Here is a 17,353-nt window from a genome sequence, read left to right on the forward strand (position 1 = left end):
AGGAAGGCAGCCTACGATATGCCACAGATATTTCTAATATTTTGGTTTATTTGATGTTTTTTGAGAACTATAGCTACAACTAAAGTGAAATTTAGGGTTCTCCATAAAACTAATAGTCCAAGTGCAATTTAAATTACAAAACCTAACATTCTCTCCAGCAATTTCTGTGATCTTTATCCCATTAATATTTATTAGCGGTAGCTCATGTATGAACAGCAACAGTCTCTAATGTCAGACTATCTTGCAGCAGTAAAACTTTCAGATATTACTTGAAATGATATCTTTTAAAGTAAACCCACAGAACGTGTCTCCCCAAATTGCATATTTACATAGAAAATTCATTTATAACATTTTTAAATGAAATTGTTTTATCGGCATTTCATGCAATATTTTGGAGACATTTTCTAACTTGCAAGCTGGAAAAAATAACAAACATAGCAGAATAACTGATGCTTAAATATTTTTATTTTGAAGACTAAGAATTCTTAAGTATTACAAATGCACCAAGAAAATCTTAGACATAGTTAAGCAAGTTACAAAAGTCTCAAGTCATCTTTCACATAAGACTTGTTAGTGCATCATAATGAAGATATTTGATACTGAAATTTACACTGTTTCAGTATCTCAATAACACCAAAGAACTAATTTATTTAACTAGTCAATAATGAATAGCAAATGTGGGTGAAAAGACAAAAGAAAATATGGGTTTTAATGGGAAATGCCATCACTGACTAAACTAAATACACTTGAACTATTCCCCAAATACCCAACCCAAGCACGTATTTTAAAAATGTGTTTGTCCTAAGAGAAGCAAAACTTTTGACATTTTTGCTTGATATATTCCACTTTCAGACCTCCATCCCAAATCTGGCAAGAACATTTCAACCTTAGCTTGATGCGACTTTTAAAGATCAAATTGAGAGCAATTTGATACCAAAATCTGAATTTGATAGTCAATAGAATGTCACAGATGAAATGAAAGAAGTACCCAAAGTTTATCATCCTCCCTGTGAAGAAAGGACCATGGAACAAAAGATGCTTTTGCCTCTTCTGCCCTTTAGATGTGAACACCATAGTTCTCTTCATAGTCATACCAAGGAAGAGAAAATGATAATTTTTTCAAAGCTTGCTAAACTGAAATACGACCATTTCATCTAGACTTGCATCAACCCTCTCCCCCACGTCCCAAATTTTATTTTAAAAAAATCAGAAGAACAGATCCAAGTACTCTGTAAACTACACCTAGGTTACTTGTTCCAAGGCCAAGGAAAATGGTTACGATTCCAAGACTCATTCGGAAGCCTAGATCTGCAATGCGTAAGCTTTTCGTTGGCAAGATGAGTCAGTATCAGAAAGCACGTAACGTTCACAAGGTTAAGTGGATGAAGATTGAAACAACAAAATAATCAGCTCACTAAGAAATATGTTTTGCCAAGTAACCATAAAATAATTTCTGTCCTAAGGAATCAGAGGGCTTTCTTGTTCTGTTGAGGCCAAGAAGCCCTTGCACGACCTAAAGTACCACCAAGGCGTCGGGGATGGAGAAGACGGAGATTTCTAACGCAGGGTGAGACGGTGGTCGTAAACCTCAGCGCAATCTCACCTTTGGGTGAAAGGTGCGAGGGGAGCAAGAACTTTCAGCTTCTGCTCGTTTGCTGAAAGGACCCTGGGAGGGGGAGGGGGAGGAGGAGGAAAGGGGCGAAGATGCGTGTCCGCGGTGCAGACTCGGGATCCTGGACAGGGATGCGGAGGAGTGGGCGCTTATGTAAGCACACACCACACTGTGCGTGCACCCAGCCCGATGCACATCTGAGACACAACACACGTACAGGCATCTCCCCGGGGGCGCAGCCCAGCCAGCGGGCGCTGCCGGGCACGGTGGACCGACCCTTCGGCCGGGCGGCACGTCCCTCACACCGCGCCGCCACCACCACCCGGGGCTGCGACGGGGGCGTCTGGGACCCAGGTGCCCCGCCCGGGACGGAGCTCGATTTCCCCGGGCGCCCGCAGCGCTCGCCCCCAGCCTCCCGCGCTCCGACCCCCGCATTCCCACCAGGCTCCCGGCGCTGGCCCTGCGCCTGACCCCGACCCCGCGCGCCGCCCCGCCCCGCCCCGCTGCTCACCTCGCGCGGCCCAGACGCCGCAGTCGCACAGCAGCGCGGCCAGCAGCAGCCAGACGGCCGGGGCCGGCGCGGGCGCGGGGCGGCGCAGCATCGCTCGGGCGCCCGGCCCACGGCGGGAACGCAGGGAGGCGCTCGGGGCGCGGAGCGGGTCTCAGGCGGCGCGGAGCCAAGCAGCCGCGGCGGGAACCAGGGGCCGCGGAGGAGCCGCCGCCGGGAGTCTGGGCCGCGCGCTCGGGCCGCGAGCGCCTCCCCTCCTCGGAGGCAGCGCTTCGCTGGAGGCAGCGGCTCCAACTAAGATGGCGGCGGCGCTCTCTCTCGGGTCCGACCTGGGTACCCGACTGGGGGTGGGGCCTGGTGGGGTGGGGCGGGGATGTGGGCGGGACCGAGTGGAGGGGCGGGGCTAGGTGGCGGAGGGGCGGGGCCGGGAGCCCTGGCCAGGCGCGCGCGCAGCGGCCCGCAGAGCGCGCGGGGCGCGGGAGGGAGGGCGGAGAGGGGCGTGCGCCCGTGGGGACGCGGCGGGGGGAGTTTCCCCAGCGGATGGGGGGGCCCGGGCAACTGTACCCCCGCTCCGGCCGCTGCCCAGAGCATCCGCTCTCCATCCCCACGCGCGTTCCCAGGCTCCGGAGCCGAGCGAGCGGAACCCCGGGACCCGGGCCTCCCCTTCTGCCCGTCCCACCCCCACCCACCCCCAAGGAGTGCAGACCCCGCGGGAGGGTGCAGCCGGTGGCCCCTGAACGCCCACACCTTGGCCGCTTCGGGAAAGTCGCGTCGCCTCCCAGGACCTCGGTGTCTTCTGCCAAGTAGAGGTGATGAGGGGGCGTTCGGGTCGTGAACGGTGCTCAGGGATGCGAGGTCAGCACCGCGCTCTGTACATGGTCAGGGGCTGCGCTGCAGGTGCGGTGTGTGGGGGGGGGGCGGGGGGGGGGGTAGCCTGTCCCAAGGACCCCATCCTGAATTTGAAACTCAAGATTCCTCCATTTGCTGAAGATATCTGTTTGTGGCTTTTAAAGGTGGCTTGTGCGCGCGCCCTTTTTAGAAGATCTTAGTGTGAGGCAAATGTATAAAACGCCCCTCCGGTGGATCCCTACAGGGGTCTTGGGTCCTCTCCTTTCCCTCGACTCCCCCCATCACCCCCATCACCCCTGCACACACTAGAGGAAAGAACTGGAACCGTCATGGAGGGCTCCTGTGGGCCAGGCACGATGAGACAACAGGATTGGCTCCATTTTGCAGATGAGGAAACAGACAGGTGATGGCTTCCCCAGCTGAGACAACTGTAAAAAGAAATACTGACCCTCCAGGACAGGCGGTGGCATCAGGGAGACACCAACAGCAAAAGCTCAATGACAATAAAATATTAAGTGATTCCAGACTGTGCTGGAAGAGCTGAAGGCGATCCCTGCCGTGTGTGCTGAGAGGGGCTGGCTGGCTGGTGGGCTGTGGAGACCAGCTGGGGGCTGGGGTGGAGGGGTGGGCCGCTTCCGGGGCTGGGAGGGAGTGAGTCACTCCATTTGTGGAAAGTAGAGGACTTATTTAGGGGAGTAGTGGGCGAGGTAGCTTGAGGCCAGATTGTGAGGTACCGGAAGTGACAGGATGAGGGATTTGGACTTAATCCTACAGGGACGACCTTGAACAGCAGTGAACAGAGGCGTGATGTGACTTGAGGAGGTCTTAAAGCAATCTAATGAATGTGCTCTTCCTCCCCCGTCCCTTCTCCCTCAAAGGCTTCCTCCACCAAAGCCTGGAGATCCCACCTCTGCTTCCCCAGCCAGCCCCTCCTCTGAGTCCAGGAGGACGAGGCTCCCCTGGGGTGGACCCTTCCCAAGTGGACCTGCTTGGCCCCTGCCATCTCCAGGCCACCCCTCCACTCCTTCCCGCCAGCTCTGCAGTCAGCCTCTCCACGCGTTGCTGTGCGTCCGTCCCTCCCTGGCTCCTGGTGGTGGGGGCCCTGCCGCCATCTCATCAGGTCCAGACAGCTCTGTCAGGCTTTCCACCTCTCAGCCCTAGGCCACACCCAGTGGACTTCAGGTTCTGCTGTTGCCATTATCTTTTAAAATATATATATATATATTTTTATTGATTTCAGAGAGGAAGGGAGAGGGAGAGAGAGATAGAAACATCAATGATGAGAGAGAATCATTGATTGGCTGCCTCCTGCACGCCCCCTACTGGGGATCAAGTCTGCAACCTGGGCATGTGCCCTTGACCAGAATCAAACCTGGGACCCTTCAGGCCGATGCTTTATCCACTGTGCCAAACCAGCTGCTGTTTGCCATTATCTGCCTTCAGTTCATTCCTTCCCAGGACCCTTCTCCACCTCTGCCCTGAGCCTCAGGTCCTTACAGTGCACCTCTGGGCTGCCTCCTCCATGAAGTCCTCCTGATTACCTCTTAACCAGCCAAGACTTGATAATCTGCTACTTTGTGTCCTTTTCTCCTCCCCGTTATTCTAGTGGGAAGGACCCAGACGGTACAGTCAGACTGCCCTGGATAGAACTTCTGACTCCTGCTCCTACAAATGACCTTGGACAACTTATGGAACTGAGTCTCTTTCCTCACCTGTGAAATGGGATCACAGTACCCGTTTCCTCATGTCGTGAGACTTAAATGAAACGATGCAGTTGAAGTGCCTCACAGAGCCTAGTATACAGTAGGTCTAAACCAGGGGTGGGCAAACTTTTTGACTCGAGGGCCACAATGGGTTCTTAAACTGGACCGGAGGGCCGGAACAAAAGCATGGATGGAGTGTTTGTGTGAACTAATATAAATTCAAAGTAAAGGAGCGGAGGGGAGAGCAAGAGAACCCTCCGCTCTTTCGGCTCCGCGGGCCGGGTAGAATAGCCAAACGGGCCGGATCCGGCCCGCGGGCCGAAGTTTGCCCACGGCTGTGGCAGTTTCTTTTTCCCTCAGGAGCCTTCTGAGCTCCTAGTGTACTTCTGAACACACAGTAGGAGCGCAGTAAACATCCAGTGATGAACTAAATGAGTTGCTGTGTTTGTTGGGTGTGTGGTTTTTTTTTTATTACAGAGATCTCACATGGGACCTTGGAGATTTACAAAACAAAATCAGAAAGGTATAATCTCAGAACTGCGTTTGGAGTCAATAGGCTGATGCCAAGAGGGAGAGTGTAATGTATTCAATTCTATTAGAAACGCAAACAAACGCTCTCTGGTGTCTGGAATCCTGATCCCTTTATCTTCTTGCCCTCACTGTCCCTTAAAGAAACAAAGGGATCGATCAAAAAGGTCCCGCCGCAGGTGGGCAGAGCTCAGCGCAACCTGCACACGCTGAGATGTGCCCGCGGGAGAGTTAGCGCAGCTGCCAGGCTCAGCCGGAATGTCTTGGAAGCCGGAGAACAGTAAACTGCCTTTCTGCTCCGCCTGACAATAGCCTCGGCCATGCTGGCCCTTCTCAAAGGTCTCCACGTGATGGACTAGTTAATCCTCAAATGGCCCTGCGATGGGGATCGATGCACACTTGTGCTGTGATTAACAGAGGGGCCTTGCCAGGGGCCCTGGGGCAGTAGGAAGAGAGGCACCACCCAGCCCTGTCCTTAGCGGGTACTTAGATGGGAGGATAAGGGGTGACTTTGTCAGCCAGGCAAGGAAGACTTGAACTTCTGAAGGAGCAGTAGGTAGAGAAGACACAATATCCAGGGTGCTGCATTTAAAATATATACATGTATTTTTGTAATTGCTTTCAGAGAGGGAGAGAGAGAAACAGCAATCATGAGAGAATTATTGCTGCATGCCTCACACAGGGGATTGAGCCCGCAACCTGGGCCTGTGCCCAGACCGGGAAATGAACCGTGACCTCCTGGTTCATACGTCGATGCTCAGCCACTGAGCCACGCCGACCGGGCAGGGTGCTTCGTTTTTTAAACGGCTCTTGCTAATCACAGCAGCCTCTGTACTAAGCTCCTATCATTTCTGTCCAGCAACACTCTCCAGGAGGGACTTCCATTGTTCCAGGTGAGAAAAATGTAACATTTGTTCAAGAGCCCACTGCTAGAAAGGACACCCGGGATTCAGTTTCATGTCTGTCTGAACCCGGAGACAGTGCCTTAGCCCCTGTGTGAAGTTACGCCCCACACCCAAATCAGGCTGCACAGGCCCTGGGAGGCCGGCTTCATCCAGCCTGAACTTCCTCCCGGGAAGACCATTCCCAGCCAGAGTCGCCATGAGGATGAAATGAGATCTCGGGCAGGAAAGCTCCGTGTCAGGAAGCCAAGCCACCCACAGGCGGGCGTGTTTTTGCTGTTAGTACAGCGAGCCATGCGCATGCGTGTGGAACCAGCTGGAGGCAGGTAAGCAGCCACCATAACCGCTCTCCTGACAGTGTGCCTGGCAGCAAGCCCCCTCCAGGGGTGCCGGGGAGCGGGTTGTGAGAAATCTGACGAGAGTCACTGATTACAAACTCCTGAAGGTACTAAAACCACAGCCCCCGCACCACCACCAGGCTCCCCCGCGGCCCCATCGGGTGCTCGGTCAGGCCAGGCCAGGCCACTCCATTGCTATAGGAGGGATAATGAGACACAGAAGGATGTGACTTAGGGCAGACACTCTGGTTGGACAGACCTGGGTTCAAATGCGTATCTGTCCACTTCCTTCCCTTTTGTAAAATTTTCATTTAATCTTGTTGTATGGTTATGTTAAATATTTGCCAAGTTCCCGAGTCAAACCCTGAAAGCAAGGTGCTCAGAGAAGTCTAGTCCCATGTCTACCTCCTCCTCTCTGATCTCTCCTTCACGTGTAGATGACTATGTTGCCTGTTTTGGGCTTCTCCTTCCATTAAAAATACAAGCAAAGCCCAGCTGGTGTAGCAGGTCATGGCTCGGTTCCCAGTCAGGGCACATGCCGGGGTTGCGCACGCGCTCACACACACACACACAAACACACACACACAGACATACACACACACACACACACGACATATGGGCCAATGCGGTCCCTCTGGGGACACACAACCCAGACTCTGTATGCCCTGTCTGCCCACAACACCGCGATGGGAAGGAAGGGACTGGGTTTCCGTGAGGAGGGAAAGGCGAGGGCAGAAACGACCCAGCCTCCCCTGCCCCAGGAGGAAACCCGGCCAGGTTCCTGCGCGGTGCAAACAGCGGCACATCGGGTTCCCTCCACAGCTCCCTCCTACTCCCCAGAGCTGGGAGGAGCTGGGAGGGTCCAGCGGTTTAACAAACAGGAGGATGTTTTACTCACAAGGTCTTGCTTCAGACAAAGCCCAGTTCCAGTGATTAGCAGGGAAGACCAGACAGCCTAATTGCTCTGAGCTTCAGTTTCCTCATCTGTAAAATGGGCATAATAATAGCAATACCTCATATAGACTATTGTGGGGATTAAATGAGAGGCTGCATATGAGGGGTGTAGCTCAGTGGGTGACACCTAGAAGGTACTCCGCTCTCATGGAGACGATAATGATGGTGATGATATGTTGTATGCAAATGGACTTTGACAAGTCAAAGGAGATGATGGTGATAATAGCCACTGTCACGCAGCTCTTTCTAGTTCGCATTTGTCGAGCACGTTCCCTTTCACAGGGGCGTCTGTATGCATGTGGAACGCACAGCAACGTCCCTGGTAGGGGTTTATTTTTTTTTTTAATTTTTAAAAAATAATTTTATTGATTTCAGAGAGGAAGGGAGAGGGAGAGAGAGAGAGAAACATCAATGATGAGACAGAACCATTGATCGGCTGCCTCCTGCAACCCCCTCTTCCCCCCTGACCCCCCGCACTGGGGATCAAACCTGCAACCCAGGCATGTGCCCTTGACCGGAATCGAACCCGGGACCCTTCAGTCCACAGGCTGACGCTCTATCCACTGAGCTACACCGGCTAGGGCTCCCTGGTAGGGTTCATTCATCTCTGTCTAACTGATGGGAAGCAAGGGTTCCCAGGAGAGCAGGGACTTGCCAGGACCCTCAGCCCTCAGATGAGGCTCTTCTTTTCTTTTGCAATTTTGCCTCAGCCCTGAAGCCCCCTGGGCCAGCCAACTCGGGCAGAAGTCAAGAGCCAGGTTCCAGAATCTCTGGCCCTTTCAGGCCTCCAGCGCGTCTAGTTGCTTGGGTACCTCTCTCCTCTCCTTCCTCACCTGGGGGATTAATCACCCCCCAGAGATCAAGAAATGATGATCACGACTCACACAGCGAGGGCTTGCTGGGGGCTGGCCCTGCAGGAAGCGTTCTGCTTGTGCGTTATCCGATGTCAGAGCCCCAGTCACATGCAAGGAGTACAGTGGTGTTCCTGCTTTACAGAGGAGGACGCTGGGGCTGAGAGAGGTGACGTCATTTGCCCAAGGTCACACAGCTAAGTGCTAGAGTCAGGATTCAGACCCAGACCTGTCTGACCCCAAAGCTGTCACCCAGGGCGTTCCTGACTCCCGGACACTGCTCTGATGGTGAAAGTGACCGCAAAGCCAGGAGAAGTCAGAGGGCCATTGAGACGGGAGAAGTGCTCGCTGACCTCCGTCCTGTCTGATGCCTCCGTAGCTCCGGAAGCTCCTGGGTGGTGGGTGGCCAGGTGGGTGGGCTAAGGCGCTGGGCTGGAACAGTGATGGGAAGGGGATGTGTCTCAGCCAAGGACCAGGCCCTTCATCCATCCCAAAGGACGGTCCCCTCTAAGGGCAGGCCTGTCCTGATCATCCCAGGCCAGCTCCCGCCTCACACACTTCACACGTGACCTTCTCGCCTGCGCGTGGCCTTTCCAGGTGTGAGCCCTTCTGGAGCCTTCTTGCATTTTTTTTTTTATATATTTTTTATTGATTTTTTTACAGAGAGGAAGGGAGAGAGATAGAGAGTTAGAAACGTCGACGAGAGAGAAACATCGATCAGCTGCCTCCTGCACACTCCCCACTGGGGATGTGCCTGCAACCAAGGTACATGCCCTTGACCTGAATCGAACCTGGGACCCTTGAGTCCGCAGGCTGACGCTCTATCCACTGAGCCAAACCGGTTAGGGCGCCTTCTTGCATTTAACCCCGAGCCTGCCACTTCCTAGCTCTGTGGCCTTCCTCTCTCTGTTTCATCATCTATAATATGGGATCCCAGTGGCACATGCCTCACAGGGATGCTGTGTGGGTTACACGAGATGCTGCCATGAGCGCTCAGTACATGGCGGCCATCCTTCCAGCTGGGTCCTCTCGGTCAGCCCCCAGCCCGGCATGGACAGGCAGGAGGTAGCCCTCCTCTCTCTCCTGTTCAAATCCTGCTGGTGCTTTAAGGGGCCCATATCTGACTAGGGAGACTTACCCAGCGAGGCGCTTCTGCTCCGGCCTGTGTGCATTCCCCAGAGGCAGCAGGGAGGGGGTAGCCCTGCCTCCTCTCCACTCCCCCTCTCACCCCCCCCCTCCTTGGAGTTGCAGTGCTGGGCTCCCATCATCTGAAGGCATTGAGTTAGGGGTGCAAATGAGGAGGCTGCTTGTCCCCAACCAGACTCACAGAGGCCCTGAGAATTCCCATGAGCCTGAGTGGCTGGCTCAGCAGGAGCCAGGCAGCCCAGCGGCCTGGGAAAGGCAGGGAGCAAATTGCTGGAAAGCACTGGAGCGAGAGGACCAGTGGCCTGCAGGGGAGGGGAGGGCCCAGCTGAAGAGTCTGTGAATCCCACTCCCACCCTGACCCCTGGTTGCATAGGCCCAGCGAGGAGTCGTGATGGATGGCAAGGGAAGACCAGGGAGCTGGAGCAAGAGGGCAAGGCAGATGGGAAGGCCAGGGTGAGGAGCCCCAGGTGCACGCTGGGGGCAGGGCAGGTTCTGCCTGGCATGAGCTGGGCAGGGAATGCTGCCTGTTCAGACTAAAGCTCTTGCCAGCCACCTCCAGGCCTGGGAGGGTGCCCTCCAGCTGAAGGAGGCAAGCACGTGCGGGGCCGACTCCAGTCTGTCCCCAGGACCAGAAACACAGGCCATCAGGCCTTGTGCTGAGAGAGCAGAGGTAGAGGGGGCCAGAGCATTTGTTACCTGCCCCTCTGGGGGAGTCTACCACCTGCCCCTGGACTTGGCCACCACCCCAGGAATGGAGGAAGAGGTTGTAGCTCTGAGCCTCACGCCTCCAAACCTGCCCCAGGGCCCCAAATAGTAGCCACCACATGTGAGACACTCCACAGAGAACAAAGCCCCTGTCCCATCCCGCCGGGTGGGGTGTCTGCCAGGCCCGGTCAGGTCAACACCCTTCATCTCCCCCATTGCTCCTAAGGTCAGGCCGAGATGCCTGGCTCTGGACAGGATCTGTGGAGAGCAGCCACAGCGTTTAGACAGGTTCAGCCTGGGATTAATGAAAGGGCACGATCCTCTCGTGGCAAAGCCACGTGCAAGTCCCAGTACAATTATAGCCAAAGGCTGTAGCTGTAAGCTTGACCTTATGGTCCGAACCTGTAGCCCCACGTGGCTGACTGATACGGGCTGCGGGAGGTGCAGCAAGGAAACAAAGCTTAATCAGGTACACGTAATTGAGTATATTAAAAACCCGAGAGAACGTAACCACGCCCTTACTTTGCCTCGTGGAAACTGGCTATAAAATAAAGACTCGGCTTGCAGGCCGTGGCGCTGTCTCTCCATCAGAGAGCAGCGTCCTACCCAGACCCAGCTTTATTCTCTTGTCTGTTTTTTCTTAATCCTTCACCGCCCCCTCTCAGGCTCACCGAACCTGGCTGTGCTGGCGCGGCACATATGGTGCCCAACGTGGAGCGGAGTATGGGGAACAGGGACCTAAATTAGGGTTCACCCATGGCCATGCCGGCTCTGCACAGGATCCAGTCAGGCTGCCCAGCCAGACACCCCTCCTTCAGTCCCCCCCCATAGCTCCCCTCTGAGCAGGATGAAGGGGAAACAGATGTTAATTTGCTGTCTTTGCTAATTTGCAAATGAGCATAAACAGTGGGGCTCCATGGAACAGCTCTGCTGAGGGTGTAGTTTAAGCCCAATCGTGTGCGCTCAGTGCATTTATTCTTTGTTCCCGTGGCATATTAATTGCAGACCTGCTATTGTGCAATTAACACGATTACCGCCCCTCTCTTCCGGCAGGATGCAGTCCACATGCTTTCAGCCAAGGAGGTGGGCTGGCGAGACAGAGGGAGATGCCCACTGTTGTGGGTTGGCTGTGCCTCCGCAAAATTCATGTTGATGTCCTAGCCCCCAGTACCTCGGAACGGGACTTTATTTGGAGACAAGGTCTTTACAGAAGTAATCAATTAAAACAAGGTTATTTGGGTGACCCCAGTCCAGTAAGACTAGTGTCCTTGTAAAAAGAGGAAATTTGGCCCTAGCCAGTTTGGCTCGGTGGATAGAGCGTCGGCCCGTGGACTGAAGGGTCCCGGGTTCAATTCTGGTCAAGGGCAGGTACCTCGGTTGCAGGCCCAATCCCCCGCCCTGGCCAGGGTGTGTGTGAGAGGCAACTAATCGATGTCTCTCTCTCTCTCACATCAATGTTTCCCTCTGTCTCTCCAGCTCCCTTCCACTTTCTCCAAAAAAAAACCCCACAAAAACAATGGAAAAATATCCTCGGGTGAGGATTGACAACAAACAAAAATGAGAGAGAGAGAAAGAGAGAGAGAAAGAGAGAGAGAGAGAGAGAGGAGGAAATTTGGCCACCTAGAGTGGAGATGCCAAGAGACATGGAGCAGATTTCCCCCTGTGTTTTTTTGTTTTTTTTTAATTAAAAAATACATTTTATTGATATTTCACAGAGAGGAAGGGAGAGGGATAGAGAGCTAGAGACATCGATGAGAGAGAAACATCGATCAGCTGCCTCCTGCACACCTCCCACTGAGGATGTGCCCGCAACCAAGGTACATGCCCTTGACCGGAATCGAACCCGGGACCTTTCAGTCCGCAGGCCGACACTCTATCCACTGAGCCAAACCGGTTTCGGCTCCCCCTGTGTTTTTATTGATTTCAGAGAGGAAGGGAGAGAGAGAGAGAGAGAGAAACATCAATGGGGAGAGAGAATCATTGACCGGCTGTGCTCCCTGTCACCTCCGAAGGGACAATCCCACCCACACCTTGATTTTGGACTTTTAGCCTCCAGACTGTGAGGCAATAAATTCCTGTTGTTTAAGTCACCGATAGCATTTTGTTAAGGTGGCCCAAGCAAACTCAGAGCCACACCTGTGTCCCAGGCAGAGTACCGTGGGTGGGACCCGGAGGGGTGTGGGGAGGGGGCATCAGCATTGCTGTCTGTTCAGAAGTCTCCAGAGGATCAGCAGCAATAGCCAGCACCTCCCTCCCGCCAGGCGCCTCTTCCCCAGGGCTTGCCGTCCATGTTACCTCTGTCCTCCTGGCTATGGGCCTTTATCCTAACCCTCGGCACTGCTGCTGGAGTCCTCCTTCTCTAATTAGTCACCCGCTCAGCCAATCCTGGATGCGTCATTGCCTTTCCCTTTGTCACCCCCTAATCTTTTTAAAAATATATTTTTATTGATTTCAGAGAGGAAGGGAGATGGGGAGACAGATAGGAAACATCAGTGATGAGAGAGAATCATTGATCGCTGCCTCCTGCATGCCCCACCCTGGGGATCGAGCCTGCAACCTGGGCATGTGCCCTGACTGGGAATGGAACCATGACCTCCTGGTTTATAGGTCGACGCTCAACCACGGAACCACACCGGCCAGGCTCACCCCCTAATTTTGGCGATAGAGGATTGCCTACCTTATAAGATAAATAAGGTACTTGTTATTTTCCAGGTTAATCCAGTTACAACAGTCAGGTATCTGCACAGTGCTCTACAGCTTATAAGACACTTATCAAAGACCTGTTCTCACTCCACACTTACAACAACTCCGGGGGGTGGGGGGTTGGTGGTATCACCCATTTCACAGATGGGGAAACTGAGGCTTGGAGAAGTCACACATGAGCAGCAGGGCCCTTTCTCCACAGCAGCAGTTCTCAGGGATGTTCCCCAGAATTCTTAAAAAACGTAAGCGTTCTGTGGTCAAATAAATAAGGGAAGAGCTAAATGAAATGGGTGTCTTTATTGCAGGACTTCTCAGAACCTTTACTATACCGTGACACCAAAAGAATGCATATAACATGCAACATTTTCCAGACTTTGTTTACTTTTGTGGGCCACCTGCCATTCCAGGAAGGGCTGCATGCCACCACGGTGCCACTCAAGGACGGCAAAACCAGGTCTCCGTGGGGAAGAACATTCTGATGTGCATGCCAATGGGCAGGTCGCCGTCCTGCCCCTGTTCTTCCCCTCCCCCATGGCAGGCTGGCTGAGCACCTAGGGTTGGTGTCACTGTAGGATTGCTCTCTTCTGGGGTTCAGCCAGCATCAGAGCCTGGTGGTGACAGCTTGTGTCTGATCACACTTTAGGCACCACCACTTCCACTGTATGTGGCTCCGGTGGCGATCACACTCTCAATAGCCTGTCCCACCCTGGCCACAGGAAAGGGATAGGACTAAATCCCCAGCTGCTGCGATTGGCCCAACAGGTGGCACATTACCCAACGACAGCCAATCAGAGGCTGCCCTGGGATTGTTTGAGGCACTGAGGGAAAGAACTTTCCTTCCCCTGAAGTTGCCAGGAGCCATGTTCTGCTGTGGGAGGAGGAGGTCAGTCTAAAAGGAAATAAAGAGACCAAAAGGCAAAGTCAAGCAGAAACAAGCAGAGATGGACCTAGAGGGAAAGAATGTTCTAGAAGCATCCAGGCTCCAGTTCCAGGCCCTGAGGCCCTGGTTCTGCAGCAATTGCCTTAATCTTATGAACTACCTCAGAGCCTACCCAGTGATGCAATCCAGTTGGAATTGGGTTTCTGTTGCCTGCAAACCAAACAGTTCCAGCCAGTACAAGTCCTGAGCCCCTTTGTAGCCCAGTATTGATTTACCAGCCGAGACGGACCTAACAAAACGACGAATATGGGGTGCCACGCGGGGCCAGGACCCAGCCCCACCGAAACGTGCCCGAGGCCTCGGCCACAGACACAGATGATGTCCTTTTCCCCTTAGGGCCAGATTTCCTGTTGTCAGCACACTTTTAGTTCAGAAAATAGGGTCACTGTGGCTGTAGGTCACAGAGGGCTCAGCCGAAGAGCCAATTCAAGGTCAAGGTTACTCATTCATTCAACAAACCTTTATTGAGAACCTACAATATGTCAGGTATGGGACACAGCAGTGAAGAAGGGCGATTAGGTCCCTGACACTCCGAGCTTACCTTCTAATGAGAGGCACAAGAGAGAAACAGGGGGAGACAGAAATTCATAAATAAGGTTGTTTTGGAGAAAGGAAAGAATCAGGAAAATAGGAAAGAGCATGTCAGAGAGTGAAAGCAAAACAGGGTGGTTCGTGAGACCCTCTGAGGGGGTGCTGGGATCTGAATAGAGTGTCCTCCCCAAAAGTTCATATGTTGACATCCCAGCCCCCACCCCCATGTGATGGTATTCGGAGGTGGGGCCTTGGGGGTGATTAGGTCATGAAGGTGGAGCCCTCACGTGTGGGGTTAGTGCTTTTCTGAGAGAGACCCCACAGAGCTCCCTGGCCCCCTCCACCAGGTGAGAACCCGGTGAGAAGTGGGCAGTGTGTAACCCAGAAAAGGGCCCTCCCGGAACCTGTCCGTGCCGGCACCACCCTGATCTTGGACTTCCAGCCTCCAGAACTATGAGAAGTAAATTTACGTTGTTTATGAGCCATCCAGTCGGCGATATTTTGTTAGAGCAGCCTGATCGGGCTTAGCCCGGGTGGTGACATCTGAGCTGACATGGGGAAACTGAGCTGCGTGGAAGAGCAGTGCAGGCAGAGGGAACAGCAAGCACAGAAGCCCTGAGGAGGGGGCAGGCTCAGCACGACTGAGGGACCAGAGGAGGCCTGGGCACAGAGGCCTGGGGCTGCCCACGGGCGGGCAGGCGGGAGATTTTATCCTGCGTGCGGGGGGCAGCCACCGCCTCGCGGGCTCCCAGGTGGGGACTTGTGTTTTCTCGGGTCCCAGAAAAGCAAGTGGCTCCACACACAGCCTCGCAGGGAAGCCGTGGGCTGGGGGCCCCCAGAGAAAGCTCTGACACAGCAAGAGTCCGAATGCCAGGCGGCAGCAGCAGTCTAGAGGTCAGGAGAGACAGGTGGCGCCGCGGCATACCCAGGCCCAGACCCCGGGCACAGGCAGACCCTTCCTCACTCCTCTCCGACGGCCAGGGCTCCGCCAGCGCCCAGTCGGATAGGCAGCGCCTCTGGAACGTTGCCCGGATCTGAACTCTTCCACCAGAAACGGCCATCGCTTCTGCCCGGACTTCTCTGGCCAATGCCAGTCAGGGCCACGCTTAACTGGAAAAGGGGGGGAGGACAGGATCTCCACCAGAAGGCAGGGCTGGGAGTATTCGGGAGCGGCACCAATGACCACACCCCGTTCACAGGGAAACTGAGTCTCAGACACAGGGACTGGAGTCGCCCGAGGTCAGAGGCAGAGTGGGCTGCAGGACCCTGACCCTGGCCGAGTCGGTGCTCTCTGCCATGCCCCACCCCCGCCCACACTGCCCGGCCCCCCTCTGCCTAAGGACCTCTGGGAGCTTAGTCTCCTGAGCTCCTCAGGCCTTCCCCACAAACAGGAGCTCCTCCTCCCTGCACCTCAGAGGAGGGCAAGGTACCAGGACGCCCCCTCGTGCCCTCCCCTGAATAGATCACAGCCCAGAGGCGGGGCCAGAGCAGGCCTGAGCGAGGGCACCCGCAGGCGGGGTGGGTAACCCGAATCCTGGGCTTGCTCCGACCCGTCCCCCCAAAACGTTTTGTTTCCTTCTTCAGAAGCAGTTTCCAGCTTTCCTCTCGGTCTGATGGAGGGGTGGGGGGAGCCGGGGATCACCGCCCGGGTGGCCCTGCCCGCACGTGGGCCAGGCCGCGGCAGGAGGAGGGGCCCGCAGGCAGGCGGAGGAGCTCTGCGGGACGCTCCGCGGGACCCTTCGCCGCCGCAGCTCCCTGCAGGCCGGCTGGGGCTGCCCGCTCACGGCCGTGTCCTGAAGGGCTTTCCTTCCCCGCACAACACGGCACTGTCCTTGCCTGTTTCCAGGGGGGTGGCCTCAGCAGCCTCCGCCACCACAGGGCGTGTCTGTATCCCTCTCGCCACTGCCTCCCCAGTGTGCGCACAGTAGGGCCTCATTCAGACTGGCTGAGTGCCTAGCGGGGGCCCAGTGTTGTGCCCGAGCTGGGTGAACTCTCTGGAAGTCTGCAGAGGTCCCCAGGGCCAGCCCGATAGCTCAGGGCTCACCTCTGAAGCAGGCACGGGAGCTGGGGGGCCTGGGGGAGCACAGGTGCCCCATAGAAACCTTAAGGGGTGGAGTCCAGGCTGTCCCTCCCGGGTGTGGCCTCTCTGCAGCCTCGGCAGCTCCAGATGGGGTGCGGGGTGATCTGCCAGAGAAAAGTCCACGGACTGCCTCCCCCTGGGATGCTGGACCACCCCCAAGACAAGATCCCAAAGGGGCAAGCCAGTGGGAACAGGGGGTGGGCGGGTGGGCAGGGGCAGCCAGCCTCCCCTAGGCTGGGGGCAGCGTGTCTCTGAGGGCGCCCAGGGGCCCTGCACAATAGGCCTGGCCAGGAGTGGCCCAAGGGGGCGGCAAGATCTGTGCAAACAGCGGAGGGGAGGCTGGCCCACGGGGGTGGGGGCGCTGTCCGGCCACCCCTCAGCCAGGCCCCTTCCCCACGCACAGCTCCGCCCTCCGCCCTCTGCCAGCCTGGCTGGCTGTGGCTCCCAGCCTGGTTGGTGTTTTCCTTTCACACGGGCTCCTGAGGATGTGCGCCTGCAGCAAACAAAGGACTATTTTTACCGCCAGATTGTTTCCTCTAGGCGTCCTAGGTCCCCAGCCAAGGTACGCCTCAGCGCCCCCCCTCCCTGCCCGCCCCACAGGCTCTGCTGCGCCAGGTGCCAGCAGCTCAGCCACCTGCTGTCCCTGGGGCTGCCTTGGAGAAACCAGGGCGGCAGGTGAGGCTGGGGAGGGGCACGGGGCGCCAGAGCCCGACCTGGGAGACCTTTGCCGAGGTGGGCATCCGTCCCTCCCACAGCCACAGCCCACCTACATTCCCGGCCTGTTGCCCCTCAAGCAAGGCCCCAGCCTAAGGGGAGGTCAAAGGTTGGGGGCAGTCCCGGGGTTAGCGTTGCTGGTGCATGGAGACAAAAAAATGGGAAACCAGACTTTGAGTCAGTTCTATGGTTTTGAAATTCTCTCCAGCCAGTACATCCTCCATTGCCTGGCCTCAGGCAGGCACAGAACTGGCAAAGTCTGGATTCAAACCCAGGTCTGGTAGCTCTG

The 17,353-nt window shown here is 55.4% G+C and overlaps 1 protein-coding gene across 4 annotated transcripts in view; it reads right to left on the minus strand.

Moving 5' to 3' along the window:
- Window positions 1-2,450, minus strand: part of CLSTN1 (calsyntenin 1) — a 58,289-nt gene extending 55,839 nt beyond the window's left edge. For all 4 annotated transcript variants that reach the window (XM_080657822.1, XM_080657820.1, XM_080657821.1 and 1 more), the window contains exon 1: window positions 2,124-2,450. In XM_080657822.1, coding sequence (XP_080513948.1) covers window positions 2,124-2,214 — 91 coding nt within the window. In that variant the 5' untranslated portion in view covers window positions 2,215-2,450. The remainder of the gene's footprint in view (window positions 1-2,123) is intronic.
- Window positions 2,451-17,353: the final 14,903 nt, after the last annotated feature.

Source organism: Plecotus auritus, assembly GCF_963455305.1.
Source record: "Plecotus auritus genome assembly, chromosome: 2".
In the NCBI taxonomy this organism is placed as follows: domain Eukaryota; kingdom Metazoa; phylum Chordata; class Mammalia; order Chiroptera; family Vespertilionidae; genus Plecotus; species Plecotus auritus.